General features: G+C 51.3%; 1 protein-coding gene across 1 annotated transcript in view; it reads right to left on the bottom strand.

Moving 5' to 3' along the window:
• Positions 1 to 6,932, bottom strand: part of PAIP1 (poly(A) binding protein interacting protein 1) — a 40,430-nt gene extending 33,498 nt beyond the window's left edge. The window contains exon 1 of the mRNA XM_040421275.1: positions 6,601 to 6,932. Coding sequence (XP_040277209.1) covers positions 6,601 to 6,826 — 226 coding nt within the window. The 5' untranslated portion in view covers positions 6,827 to 6,932. The remainder of the gene's footprint in view (positions 1 to 6,600) is intronic.
• Between the last annotated feature and the right edge of the window lie 7,702 nt (positions 6,933 to 14,634).

Here is a 14,634-nt window from a genome sequence, read left to right as displayed (position 1 = left end):
ATAGAAATTTTGCTCTAAATTTATAGTTCTACATGTCTTTGATAAAAAAAAAATGTTTGGGTAAAAAAAAAATGGTTTGGGTAAAAGTTATAGCGTTTACAAACTATGGTACAAAAATGTGAATTTCCGCTTTTTGAAGCAGCTCTGACTTTCTGAGCACCTGTCATGTTTCCTGAGGTTCTATAATGCCCAGACAGTACAAACACCCCACAAATGACCCCATTTCTGAAAGTACACACACTAAGGTATTCACTGATGGGCATAGTGAGTTCATAGAACTTTTTATTTTTTGTCACAAGTTAGCGGAAAATTATGATTTTTTTTTTTTTTTTTTTTTTTCTTACAAAGTCTCATATTCCACTAACTTGTGACAAAAAATAAAAAGTTCTATGAACTCACTATGCCCATCAGCGAATACCTTGGGGTCTCTTCTTTCCAAAATGGGGTCACTTGTGGGGAAGTTATACTGCCCTGGCATTCTAGGGGCCCAAATGTGTGGTAAGGAGTTTGAAATCAAATTCTGTAAAAAATGACCAGTGAAATCCGAAAGGTGCTCTTTGGAATATGGGCCCCTTTGCCCACCTAGGCTGCAAAAAAGTGTCACACATCTGGTATCTCCGTACTCAGGAGAAGGTGGGGAATGTGTTTTGGGGTGTCATTTTATATATACCCATGCTGGGTGAGAGAAATATCTTGGCAAAAGACAACTTTTCCCATTTTTTTATACAAAGTTGTCATTTGACCAAGATATTTATCTCACCCAGCATGGGTATATGTAAAAAGACACCCCAAAACACATTCCTCAACTTCTCCTGAGTACGGGGATACCAGATGTGTGACACTTTTTTGCAGCCTAGGTGGGCAAAGGGGCCCATATTCCAAAGAGCACCTTTCGGATTTCACTCCTCATTTTTTCCTGAATTTGATTTCAAACTCCTTACCACACATTTGGGCCCCTAGAATACCAGGGCAGTATAACTACCCCACAAGTGACCCCATTTTGGAAAGAAGACACCCCAAGGTATTCCGTGAGGGGCATGGCGAGTTCCTAGAATTTTTTATTTTTTGTCACAAGTTAGTGGAAAATGATGATTTTTTTTTTTATTTTTTTTTTTCATACAAAGTCTCATATTCCACAAACTTGTGACAAAAAATAAAAACTTCCATGAACTCACTATGCCCATCAGCGAATACCTTGGGGTCTCTTCTTTCCAAAATGGGGTCACTTGTGGGGTAGTTATACTGCCCTGGCATTCTAGGGGCCCAAATGTGTGGTAAGTAGGTAAATGACCTGTGAAATCCGAAAGGTGCTCTTTGGAATGTGGGCCCCTTTGCCCACCTAGGCTGCAAAAAAGTGTCACACATCTGGTATCTCTGTATTCAGGAGAAGTTGAGGAATGTGTTTTGGGGTGTCTTTTTACATATACCCATGCTGGGTGAGATAAATATCTTGGTCAAATGCCAACTTTGTATAAAAAAATGGGAAAAGTTGTCTTTTGCCAAGATATTTCTCTCACCCAGCATGGGTATATGTAAAATGACACCCCAAAACACATTCCCCAACTTCTCCCGATTACGGAGATACCAGATGTGTGACACTTTTTTGCAGCCTAGGTGGGCAAAGGGGCCCATATTCAAAAGAGCACCTTTCGGATTTCACAGGTCATTTTTTACAGAATTTGATTTCAAACTCCTTACCACACATTTGGGCCCCTAGAATGCCAGGGCAGTATAACTACCCCACAAGTGACCCCATTTTGGAAAGAAGAGACCCCAAGGTATTCGCTGATGGGCATAGTGAGTTCATGGAACTTTTTATTTTTTGTCACAAGTTAGTGGAATATGAGACTTTGTATGAAAAAAAAAAAAAAAAAAATCATCATTTTCCACTAACTTGTGACAAAAAATAAAAAATTCTAGGAACTCGCCATGCCCCTCACGGAATACCTTGGGGTGTCTTCTTTCCAAAATGGGGTCACTTGTGGGGTAGTTATACTGCCCTGGCATTTTCCAGGGGCCCTAATGTGTGGTAAGTAGGTAAATGACCTGTGAAATCCTAAAGGTGCTCTTTGGAATATGGGCCCCTTTGCCCACCTAGGCTGCAAAAAAGTGTCACACATGTGGTATCGCCGTATTCAGGAGAAGTTGGGGAATGTGTTTTGGGGTGTCATTTTACATATACCCATGCTGGGTGAGAGAAATATCTTGGCAAAAGACAACTTTTCCCATTTTTTTATACAAAGTTGGCATTTGACCAAGATATTTCTCTCACCCAGCATGGGTATATGTAAAATGACACCCCAAAACACATTCCCCAACTTCTCCTGAGTACGGCGATACCAGATGTGTGACACTTTTTTGCAGCCTAGATGCGCAAAGGTGCCCAAATTCCTTTTAGGAGGGCATTTTTAGACATTTGGATACCAGACTTCTTCTCACGCTTTGGGGCCCCTAGAATGCCAGAGCAGTATAAATACCCCACATGTGACCCCATTTTGGAAAGAAGACACCCCAAGGTATTCAATGAGGGGCATGGCGAGTTCATAGAAATTTTTTTTTTTTGGCACAAGTTAGCGGAAATTGATATTTTTAATTTTTTTCTCACAAAGTCTCCCGTTCCGCTAACTTGGGACAAAAATTTCAATCTTTCATGGACTCAATATGCCCCTCACGGAATACCTGGGGGTGTCTTCTTTCCGAAATGGGGTCACATGTGGGGTATTTATACTGCCCTGGCATTCTAGGGGCCCTAAAGCGTGAGAAGAAGTCTGGAATATAAATGTCTAAAAAATTTTACGCATTTGGATTCCGTGAGGGGTATGGTGAGTTCATGTGAGATTTTATTTTTTGACACAAGTTAGTGGAATATGAGACTTTGTAAGAAAAAAAAAATAAATTCTGCTAACTTGGGCCAAAAAAATATCTGAATGGAGCCTTACAGAGGGGTGATCAATGACAGGGGGGTGATCAATGACAGGGGGGTGATCAATGACAGGGGGGGTGATCAATGACAGGGGGGTTGATCAATGACAGGGGGGTGATCAGGGAGTCTATATGGGGTGATCACCACAGTCATTGATCACGCCCCTGTAAGGCTTCATTCAGACGTCCGGATGCGTTTTGCGGATCCGATCCATCTATCAGTGCATCCGTAAAAATCATGCGGACATCTGAATGGAGCTTTACAGGGGGGTAATCAATGACAGGGGGGTGATCAGGGAGTCTATATGGGGTGATCACCACAGTCATTGATCACTCCCCTGTAAGGCTTCATTCAGACGTCCGGATGCGTTTTGCGGATCGGATCCATCTATCAGTGCATCCGTAAAAATCATGCGGACATCTGAATGGAGCTTTACAGGGGGGTGATCAGGGAGTCTATATGGGGTGATCACCACAGTCATTGATCACGCCCCTGTAAGGCTTCATTCAGACGTCCGGATGCGTTTTGCGGATCGGATCCATCTATCAGTGCATCCGTAAAAATCATGCGGACATCTGAATGGAGCTTTACAGGGGGTTGATCAATGACAGGGGTGTAATCAATGACAGGGGGGGTGATCAGGGAGTCTATATGGGGTGATAACCACAGTCATTGATCACGCCCCTGTAAGGCTTCATTCAGACGTCCGGATGCGTTTTGCGGATCCGATCCATCTATCAGTGGATCCGTAAAAATCATGCGGACATCTGAATGGAGCTTTACAGGGGGGTAATCAATGACAGGGGGGTGATCAATGACAGGGGGGTGATCAGGGAGTCTATATGGGGTGATCAGGGGTGATCAGGGGCTAATAAGGGGTTAATAAGTGACGGGGGGGGGGGTGTAGTGTAGTGTAGTGGTGCTTGGTGGGACTTTACTGAGCTACCTGTGTCCTCTGGTGGTCGATCCAAACAAAGGGGACCACCAGAGGACCAGGTAGCAGGTATATTAGACGCTGTTATCAAAACAGCGTCTAATATACCTGTTAGGGGTTAAAAAAAACACATCTCCAGCCTGCCAGCGAACGATCGCCGCTGGCAGGCTGGAGATCAACTCTCTTACCTTCCGTTCCTGTGAGCGCGCGCGCCTGTGTGCGCGCGTTCACAGGAAATCTCGCCCATCGCGAGATGACGCATATATGCGTGACTCTGCGCAGGGCTGCCACCTCCGGAACGCGATCCTGCGTTAGGCGGTCCGGAGGTGGTTAATAACTGGGAGTCCCAGGCTATGAGCTGTGCGCTACGATTGGCCAGCGCTGCAGCAAGGGACAACCCTAATACAAAAACTCCGCCCAGTACAAGAGAGGGAGCTGCACACACCGGAGCCTATACCGGGCGAACGGAGCGGCGCCCAGACATACTAGTAAGTGCAGGGGGACCCCTGGGCGCCGCTCTTTAAATCCAAGGGTTCACATACTTTTTCCACCTGCACTGTAAATGTTTACATGGTGTGTTCAATCAAAACATGGTAACATTTAAAGGGAACCTGTCACCAGGATGTTGTGCATAGAGCTGAGGACATGGGCTGCTAGATCGCCACTAGCACATCCACAATACCCAGTCCCCATAGCTCTCTGCGCTTTTATGGTGTTAAAAAACAGTTTTTAACCATATGCAAATGACCTGATATGAGTCCTGTGTCCGGAGATGAGTCAAGCGGAAAGGAGCCCAGCACCGCCCCGCGTCCTCCGAATCTCCTCCTTGCTGGCTGACGTCACAGAGCTGGAGCGCCGAAATCTCGCGATGCGCGAGCTAGCGCATGCGTAGTTCGTTCCCTGTGCTGATGCCAGTACAGGGAATGAACATGATGCCGACACTGCGCATGCGCTAGCTCGCGCATCGCGAGATTTCGGCGCTCCAGCTCTGTGACGTCAGCCAGCAAGGAGGAGATTCTGAGGACGTGGGGCGGTGCTGGGCTCCTTTTCGCTTGACTCATCTCCGGATACAGGACTCATATCAGGTCATTTGCATATTGATCAAAAAGGTTTTTTAACACAATAAAAGCACACAGAGCTGTGGGGACTGGGTATTGCAGATGTGCTAGCGGCCATCTAGCAGCCCATGTCCCCAGCTCTATACACAACATCCTGGTGACAGGTTTCCTTTAATTCGTTGTGTGTTATTAGTTTAAGCAGACTGTGATTGTCTATTGTTGTGACTTAGGCCTCTTTCACACTTGCGTTGTTGGGATCCGGCATGCACTTCCGTTACCGGAGGTGCCTGCCGGATCCGGAAAAACGCAAGTGTACTGAAAGCATTTGAAGACGGAACCGTCTTCCAAATGCTTTCAGTGTTACTATGGCACCCAGGACGCTATTAAAGTCCTGGTTGCCATAGTAGGAGCGGGGAGCGGTATACTTACAGTCCGTGCGGCTCCCGGGGCGCTCCAGAATGACGTCAGAGCGCCCCATGCGCATGGATGACGTGATCCATGCGATCACGTGATCCATGCGCTTGGGGCGCCCTGACGTCACTCTGGAGCGCCCCGGGAGCCGCACGGACGGTAAGTACACTGCTCCCCCGCTCCCCGCTACACTTACCATGGCTGTCAGGACTTTAGCGTCCCGGCAGCCATGGTAACCACTCTGAAAAAGCTAAATGTCGGCTCCGGCAATGCGCCGAAACGACGTTTAGCTTAAGGCCGGATCCGGATCAATGCCTTTCAATGGGCATTAATTCCGGATCCGGCCTTGCGGCAAGTGTTCCGGATTTTTGGCCGGAGCAAAAAGCGCAGCATGCTGCGGTATTTTCTCCGGCCAACAAACGTTCCGTACCGGAACTGAAGACATCCTGATGCATCCTGAACGGATTTCTCTCCATTCAGAATGCATTAGGATAATCCTGATCAGGATTCTTCCGGCATAGAGCCCCGACGACGGAACTCTATGCCGGAAGACAATAACGCAGGTGTGAAAGAGCCCTTAGATGAAGATCAGATCACATTTTATGACCAATTTGTGCAGAAATCTATATCATTCCGAAGGGTTCACATACTTTTTCTTGCAACTGTATAATTTCTACTACTTCAAGCTTCGTACTCCTCCTCGCCTAAAAATACTCCTCAAAAATGGTAAGGAGTATTTTTACTCTTACGGAAAAAATGTAGTGCGACCTCTGCCCCGATACAGGATAACCCCCCCTATATACAGTGCTCCCCCTATATATAGTGCACACAACCCCTTTATACAGTGCTCCCCCGATACAGGATAACCCCCCCTATATACAGTGCTCCCCCTATATACAGTGCACACAACCCCTTTATACAGTGCTCCCCCGATACAGGATAACCCCCCCTATATACAGTGCACACAACCCTATATACATATATATACAGTGCTCCCCCCTCCCCCGATATCTTACTGACAGGTGATGGGGCAGTGGTACCTTGTATGTGATAGTTGGAAGGATTATAGGGCAATGATGCTGTGCAGCAGGTATTTGGAGGGATGATGATGGTAGTGTCATTTTGTGTATGATAGTGAGGATGATGGAGGTAGTGGCGCTTTCTATATGATAGCGGGAAGGATGATGGAGGTAGTGTTATTGTGTATGTGATAGCGGGATGATGGAGAGATGATGGTGGTTGTAGTACAGCAGGGTGGTCCTCGGCGCGGGTACCTGCAGTAGTGATGCTTCCCAGGGGGGGAATGCTGAGGGGCGGCCGTAGCGGCTCTTGTTGCTGGGGTCCTCCCGCCCTCTGCGCTGAGGTGATGGATTCCACTCCGTTGTTCTGGCCCCGGAAACCGGGCGGTGTGTCGCCTTCTCGCCCGCGTCCTCTGCCTGTCCCTACGCCGCGACCTCTGCCTCTGCCGCCTCCCGGGGCTCTATCAAAGCCGTCACACATAGCGTTGTAAACACGGTACCGTCACGGAGCTCGGCAGTCGAGCAGCCCTCTCCGGGCCCGATCACAGAACCCCCGCTCCGCCCCCTTGTCAACAGGAAGCGGAGCGGACAGCGTCACCTGCAGGACGGAGGTCCAACTCCGCAGTCACTGCACACAGTGGAAGGCTATCGCGACCACAGCGCCGCCTGGTGCCCGGAGGACTGCAGCGCTGGTCCGATGTGACAGACCGTGGTGCAGTCTGGGCAGCAGGCTTGTGTCATGTCTTTCCTTCATTATGTTCAGTGACACAAACTGTGCATTAGGGTTGGTTACTGACATCCACGGATTCAATGGCTAAGAATGGCCCCTACTGCAACCTCTGCCTAGCTCCCTAGGGTAGTAGTGTGCCAGTTGATGGGTATCACTCACTCCCACTTGCTAACTAACTGCCAGGCAGGTCGTCTATATACAAGCGGCTGCAGCGTTCTCTCACATGGACCACTGCTGTGTCTGTGTCCTCTGGGGACCTCCATAGGAACATGGCGTGCATGCCGCAGCTTATCCCAGTGTTGCGGTATGCATGGCTTGTGTACAGGCCCATGTAGTGCAGTAAGTCAGTAATACAGCGCGTTGCTCTCATGGGCATAACTAGAAAAGTCCGAGCCCCATAAAAACCATCCCCAATACGATCATGTACCTACTCTGTGTGAAAGGTCGTGGAGAGACCCACAGATACACTTCCAGTCACAGGGGCGGACTGGCCATAGACCTTACAGGGAAATATCCCGGTGGGCTGATGCCCGGGGGTCCGCCCAAGCCCTCCTCTCTGACACCGACCACCGCACAAGTCATGGACGGACTGAGGGGCGTAGCCTTAGGGGAGGGCATCATGACGGGGGTTTGGTTTAGGGAGACCCCAGTTAGTAGGATAGGTGGAGTTTAGAGGGGATGGGAGGAGGAATTGGTAAAAGTGTGGGATTGGGTGGTTTAAGTGTAGGGGTGTGGTTAAGGGGTTAAATAGGGAAGCTGAGAGGAAACCGGGGGCCATTTTGTGGGATCCTGGAAAAGAGCTAGAGCTGGTACCTGTTACTGTGAGCTGGTGACCCTCATAGAATAGCTGGAGGAGACCATCGCTCGGTTGAGGGCAGCAGCGGAGGTCTGCGGCGCCGACTGGATCCAGGCGCAGGTGCAGCAGATGCTCCAGGGGGCGGCTGAGGCTCCGGCTGGGCCTCAGCCAGTGTTAAACCGGCCGCAGTCGGCTCAGCCTCCTGCCAAGGCTCAGCGCCGCAAACGGAGCCCCTCAAGGGACCCTCCACGCCGGGGGTTGGCGGGGAGCGCTTCCTCCAGTACTCCCCTCGTTCTGCTATGACGGACGGCGTGGGAGAGGGACCAGGTGCGGGGGTCTCCAGCCCAGGATCGGAGGCTGAGACCCCCCAGCGGGTACAAGATGTCGGGAGGAACGGGGCTGCTGCAGTCGCAATGGTGTCCGGCGGCAGGCCCCTGTCTTCAGTGATCGCAGTGCAAGATAGAGGATGCTCCGCCCACTCTCTTGCAGCCCGGGAAGATGGATGTCCTAACGTCTCTAGCCTGGGCCTGGCTAGGGGACTAGAAGATGAGGCGGCGACGCGGAGGAGTGATCAGCTGGAGTCCGGATCTACGGCTGGTGGGGACACAGCACCCAGGCAGCCAGGTGAGGCCTCTTGGGGAACGTTAGCGCAGTTTGTTGGGGGGTCCCCAGTAGATGTTAGCAGGGGTTTAGGACAATTGTTAGGGGGGCTGGCAGGTTTGCTTGCGGGATGGGGTATGGGGGGGGGGGGGGGCGTCTCCGTTACCAGCGTGGGGGGTGTCCGGGCCCTCTGGGGGAGTGAGTGCGGTTGGGGGGGGGCGGTTCGGGTGTGGGGTCTGCAGTCTGTGGTGGCGTCGGTGCAGACGCAGGCGGGGGGCGCGGTTGAGGAGGAGACGGTTCGGATGGACGATAGGGCAAGAGGGGAGGTTTATGTCTGCTTTGAGGGCCCATTGGGGGCACATTTGAAACAAGAAGTGAGGGAAAAGATTTGGAGGGGGGAGTATGTAGAGATTTTTTCTTTGCTACTTTTAGACAAATTTAACCTGGATAGGGGGAGACGGGATGAGGGTAAGAAGGAGGAGGAAGAGAAGCGTAGGTAACGTCTGATACCGCGGACGTTTGCAAACTGGCTGAGGGCGTTCACGATATTAGCGAGCGTGATTGGGGAGAAGGCGCCGGAGTGCTGTTCGGCGTTGTTTTGTTATTTGGATGCAGTTGGGGAGGTGTACAGGGTGTATGGGGGGATAGCGTGGCTGCGGTACGACGAACAGTTCCGGCAGCGGAAGGCGGTGCGGCCCGAAATTAAGTGGGATCACAAGGATATATGTTTGTGGTTGAAGGTTACCGCGCCGGTGAGACAGGGCCAGTCCTTTCGGGGGGAGGCAGGAGGCAGTGGGCAGCCCAATGTTGCGTCAGCTTCAGCGAAGGGGCTGTGTTTCGCATTTAATAACGGAACATGTAAATTCGGAGCAAAGTGTAAATTTAAACACGAGTGCTCGGTGGGCGGAGGTTCACACGGTGCAGCGCGGTGCTTTAGGGGCAACAGACAGAGGGGGGGGGGGGTTTCAATAGCAAAGGGGGAGACGCCGGTACGTCTGGGAAGGGTGGGCCCGTTTCTAGACCGATTTCCGGATAGGGAGGCGGCAGCTTTGTTGCGGGAAGGTTTTTCAGTTGGTTTTCGGATCCCGTTTGTTCAGTGTGAAGCGGTGTTGGTTAGGAAAAATTTGAGGTCGGCGTTGGAGCATCCGGAGGTGGTGGCGGAGAAACTTGGCAAGGAGGTCAGTCTAGGCAGGATGGCGGGCCCCTTTTCGGCTCCACCATTGCCAAATTTAAGGGTGTCACCGTTGGAGGTGGTTCCGAAGAAGGAGATGAATAAGTTTCGGCTTATTCATCATCTGTCTTTTCCAAAAGGCTCGTCGGTCAATGATGGTATAGACCCCGCCTTATGTTCGGTGGTTTATACCTCATTTGATGCGGCAGTTCAGTGGGTTAAGAAGTTTGGGAGGGGGGCGCTGTTAGCAAAGACTGACATCGAGGTGGTGTTCAGGTTGCTGCCGGTTCACCCGGATTGTTTACACTTGTTGGGGTGTTTTTTTGGGGGGGAGGGGGTTTTGTGGATAGGTGTCTGCCTATGGGCTGTTCCCTGGGCTGTTCCCTGTGTATTTTGAGGCGTTTAGCTCATTTTTAGAATGGGCGGTGGCGGATTCGTCGGGTTGTGAGTCCATCATTCATTACCTGGACGATTTCCTATGTATTGGTCCGTCGGGTTCTAGGGTGTGCGCCTTGTTGTTGCATACCTTTAGAGTCGTTGTTTGGGGTTTTTGGGGTCCCGTTGGCTACGGATAAGACAGTTGGGCCGGTCACGGAGTTGAGTTTTTTAGGGATAGTGATTGACACTGATAGGATGGAATGTAGGTTGCCCTTAGATAAGTTAGGGGATTTGAAAGGGGAGGTTGCGAGGGCGTGTCGTTTGAAAAAACTGCAGTTGCGGGAGCTTCAGTCGCTGCTCGGTAAACTCAATTTTGCATGTCGGATTATGCCTATGGGGAGGGTGTTCTGTAGGAGGTTGGCTATGGCGACGGCGGGGGTGGTCTCACCACATCACTATGTGCGTTTAGGGAAGGAGTTGAGAGCGGACTTGAGGGTGTGGGGTTCCTTTTTGGAACGTTATAACGGTCGCTCTCTATTTATGGGTGATGTGGTGAATTCGTTTGATTTTGAGTTGTTTTCGGATGCAGCGGGGAGCGAGGGCTTTGGGGTCTTTTGCCGGGGGCAGTGGTGTGCGGGTCGGTGGCCTGACAGCTGGGTGGAAAGAGGTTGGGTGAAGAACGTGGCTTTGTTGGAACTGTTTCCCATTGTGGCGGCGGTAGGGTGGCCAGACGTCCGGTTTTAGGCCGGACAGTCCGGTTTTCAGGCTCCCTGTCCTCCGTCCGGCGCAGTGCCTGGACGGACGCAGGGATGTCCTCCTTTTCAGTGGCTCATGTCTCAGACAGCAGCATTGTGTTCTCTGAGCGTAAGCTGCAGCAACTGACCGAGGCTTCTCTCACCCCCAGTCAGTCACTAGAGCCGCAGAAATGACTCCCTGTGGCTGACTGAGGGGGAGAGAAGCACCCCGGGCTGCCCCGCTCACCTTCCAATCACAAAGTTCTTCCCACTCCTCCCCCGTGTTTTTCCAGCCGATTGTGGGGGCGTGGCTTCACGGATACGGGGCGTGGCTTCATGCCGTTTGGAGGCGTGGTTTTGATCATTGTGGGGGTGGTTTTGGGCGTTGTGGGTGTGGTTTTGGGCGTTGTGGGTGTGGTTTGGGCGTTGTGGGTGTGGTTTGGGTCAGTCCGGCTTTCTAGGGTGAAGCCAGTGGCCACCCTAGGCGGCGGTGGTGTTGTGGGGGGGAAGTGTTCCGGGATAGAAAGGTACGGTTTCACTGTGATAACTTGGGGGTGGTGCAGGCGATAAATGGGTTGTCAGCTTCGTCAGAGTTGGTGGTGCGGTTGTTGCAACGGTTGGTGTTGGAGTGTCTGTTGATCAATGCGTGGGTGGTGGCGGTTCATGTGCCTGGAGTGGATAATGGCATAGCTGACGCTCTTTCTCGTTTACAGTCGGACCGTTTCCAGCAGTTGGCTCCAGGCGCGGAGGAGTTTGGGAGGGAATGCCCGAGTTGTCTATGGGAGGTACTGGAAGAACGGTAGCAAGTCTCATTCAGGCATCGCTGGCGCCTAGGATGTGGGAGTTGTATCTGAAATCGTGGCAGTACTGGGAGGATTGGTGCAGTAAGTTGGGGGTTGGGGAGGGGGAGCTAGAGGTCCCGATGCTGTTGTTTGTGGGTCACTGTAGAGAGGAAGGCTGGTCCGTGGCGAAGATGCATAGTTGCATGGCCGGATTCGCGTTCTGGTTTAAGTGTAGACAGCGGCCGGATGTGACTAAGTCATTTTTGGTGATGCGGCTGTTGAAGGGGTGGTGCAGGGCAGGGACGGGGGTAGATAACAGGAGACCTGTGTCCTTCGGGTTATTGTTGAAACTGGGGGAGCAGCTGGGGGTGGTGTGTAGTTCCGCCTCGGAGGTTCGGTTGTTCTGGTTGGCCTTTTCATTGGCGTTTTTTGGGGTGTTACGGGTAGGGGAGTTGGTTAGTCCGTCGGTGCGTAAGGCTGGGGGGTTACAGAGGGCGGATGTGGTGCTATTCCAAGACAGGCTGGAGTTCGTTATTCGCCGGTCTAAGACGGATGCGTAAGGACGGGGGCGGAGAGTAGTGTTGTTTGGTGTCCCGGATTGCGCCATGTGCCCGGTGGTGAGTTTACGGGACTACTGGAGAGGCAGGAGGAGCGGGATGTTGCCGTTGTTAGTGCATGGGGATGATTCCTTTTTGTCGCGTTTTCAGTTTGCGGCGGTCTTTTCGAAATGTCTGGTTCGGTTGGGTTTGGGGCCTGATGTGTACTCGAGTCATTCTTTTAGAATTGGGGCGGCAACGGAAGCAGCGAGGTGGGGGTTGGGCGACGAGATTATAAAAATGATTGGGCGGTGGGAATCTATGCGGTTTAGATCGTACATTCGATTGCACAATTTATAGTGGAACGGCCGCGGGGGAGGGTAGGAAGACGGTGTATATGTAATGTCATTACTGTTTGTTCTTGGGTTTTGTTTTTCGTTGCAGATGCAGTGCCGGCCCTAGTTTGAATCCTCGGACATTCTTATGTCTTTTGGGGGGCTGTCCGGGCAGCGGTTCGGCCGGATGGTCAGCAGCTGGGGTTCACAAGGTCCATGGCGGTGGTGAGATGGCTAGGGCGGAGAGGTATGGTTTGGGCGGGGGTGTTGCCGGAGATTCACAGGTTTGTGAGGCAGGATAGGGCACCCGAAGTGTTGGTTCTGCATGTGGGCGGTAATGACCTGTTGGCGCGGCCGTTCAGCGAGTTGTTGCAGGGTATTAAATTTGATTTGCTGCGGATATGGGCTTTGTTCCCGCGGATGGTGACGGTCTGGTCCGATATAGTTCCTAGGATGGTGTGGAGGGATGCACGTTCAGTGGTGGGTGTGAACAGGGCCCGTATTAAGGTGAATAGGGCAATGGGTCGGTTCATGGCCAGGAATGGGGCGGTGGCAGTGAGGCATATGGAGCATGAGAAGGGTGTAGGGGGGTTTTGGCGGGCGGACGGTGTGCATTTAAATGCGGTTGGCCTGAACATGTGGAGTTTAGCAATCCAGGAGGGGATTGAGGTAGCCTTGCGTTTGTGGAGGAACGCGCAGACTTAAGGCGGTCAAGTCTGTGCGTCGGTGGCGGGGGGAGGTCCTTGAAGTTGGTCAGATTCACAGAGGAGGATGCTGGGAGGGCTCCATGGTTGGGGCTGGACTCCCAGTGGTGACGGATTTAAAAGGGGCCATTCAGTGGTGCTTCTGAGCTGGAGGGCATTGGCTGGAGGCAAGATGGCTCACCCAGTGGGGTATTTGCAGTTCTTTGGGGGCTTCAAGGACCTCCCCTGGGGGGGGGGGGGAGAATTGTTATTTATTATATGTTATGTTTATATGTTAATAAAAGACGGCTGCTGTGGCCGATTTATTCCAAGCCAGGTGTCCGTGTGTCATTTTGGGACAGGTTATAGATGAGGTATGGGTGGAGGTAGTGTCACAACCAGACAGTTGAGAAGCTCTGACAGGAGCTTTCCAGATCCTCCTCCTTGAGTTTCTTTGTTTTGGTTAAGTTCCTCATCTCGTTAGTCTATCTCAGCTGTCATGCAGTTGGACTGATTGCTGCCCTTTAAGTTCCTCCCCAGAATGCAGTAGTGTGCGGCTTATACAACTTCCTGGAGTGTGTGTGCATGCTGTTCCTAGTTCCCAGTCCACAGTCCCCAGTCGTCTGCAAGATAAGTGCTGTTTATGTATTTATGATTTTCTGTTTCTGGATCCAGGTGACCCTGACTCCCTCCGTGTCTGTGTAGGGAGCCGGTGGTCCTGTCCCCTCACTATTGTAGGGTCTTCAGGTGTAAGATAGTCGAGGTACGTGGATATGCGCCCATCCACCTTTGGGGTGGTCGCATAGGCTGAGCAATAAGGGAGAGCGGCAGGTCTCATGCAGGGGTCTCCCTTTTGTTCCTTAGTTGTGGATCCAGTGAGTCATTGTTTATATTGTATTGTCTTGTTTCCTGTACACCATCCGTGACAGGTAGGATACGGGGATTGGAGGGTAAAGAATGGGGAAGGGCCAGGTGTCACACGGCTGATAACCAATACCACTGTCATGCCCTGAATTGAATTGCTGTGGCCCACACCTCACCTCCTAAGCCCCCTGCTCCATATCTTATGCCTCATGCACACAAATGTATTTTCTTTCCGTGTCCATTCCGTTTCTTTTGCAGACCGTATGCAGGACCATTCATTTTAATGGGTCCGCAAAAAAAAAAACGGAAGGTACTCAGTGTGCATTCCGTTTCCGTATTTCCGTTCCGCAAGAGAATAGAACATGTCCTATCATTGTCCACGTTACGGACAAGGATAGTACTGATCTATTAGGGGTTAGCTGTTCCGTTCCGCAAAATACGGAATGCGCATGAACGTCATCTGTATTTTTGGCTGATTTGTTTTTTGCGCAAAATACATACGGTCATGTGCATGAGGCCTTAATCAGACAACTGGAAGAGGACACAAAATTGAATCTATTGATGGCTACAACAGAAGGACAGCTTTTGAGGCAGTATATGGTTCTGCTGGGACAGTATTTGGCGCTATGGTGTTGCTGACCCCGCCTACTTGTGTTGCCCCACCTTCTGTCAATTTAAAC

Source organism: Bufo bufo, chromosome 2 (assembly GCF_905171765.1).
Source record: "Bufo bufo chromosome 2, aBufBuf1.1, whole genome shotgun sequence".
In the NCBI taxonomy this organism is placed as follows: domain Eukaryota; kingdom Metazoa; phylum Chordata; class Amphibia; order Anura; family Bufonidae; genus Bufo; species Bufo bufo.
Note: the sequence above shows the minus strand (reverse complement) of the source record. Positions and strands in the feature narration are given on the sequence as shown.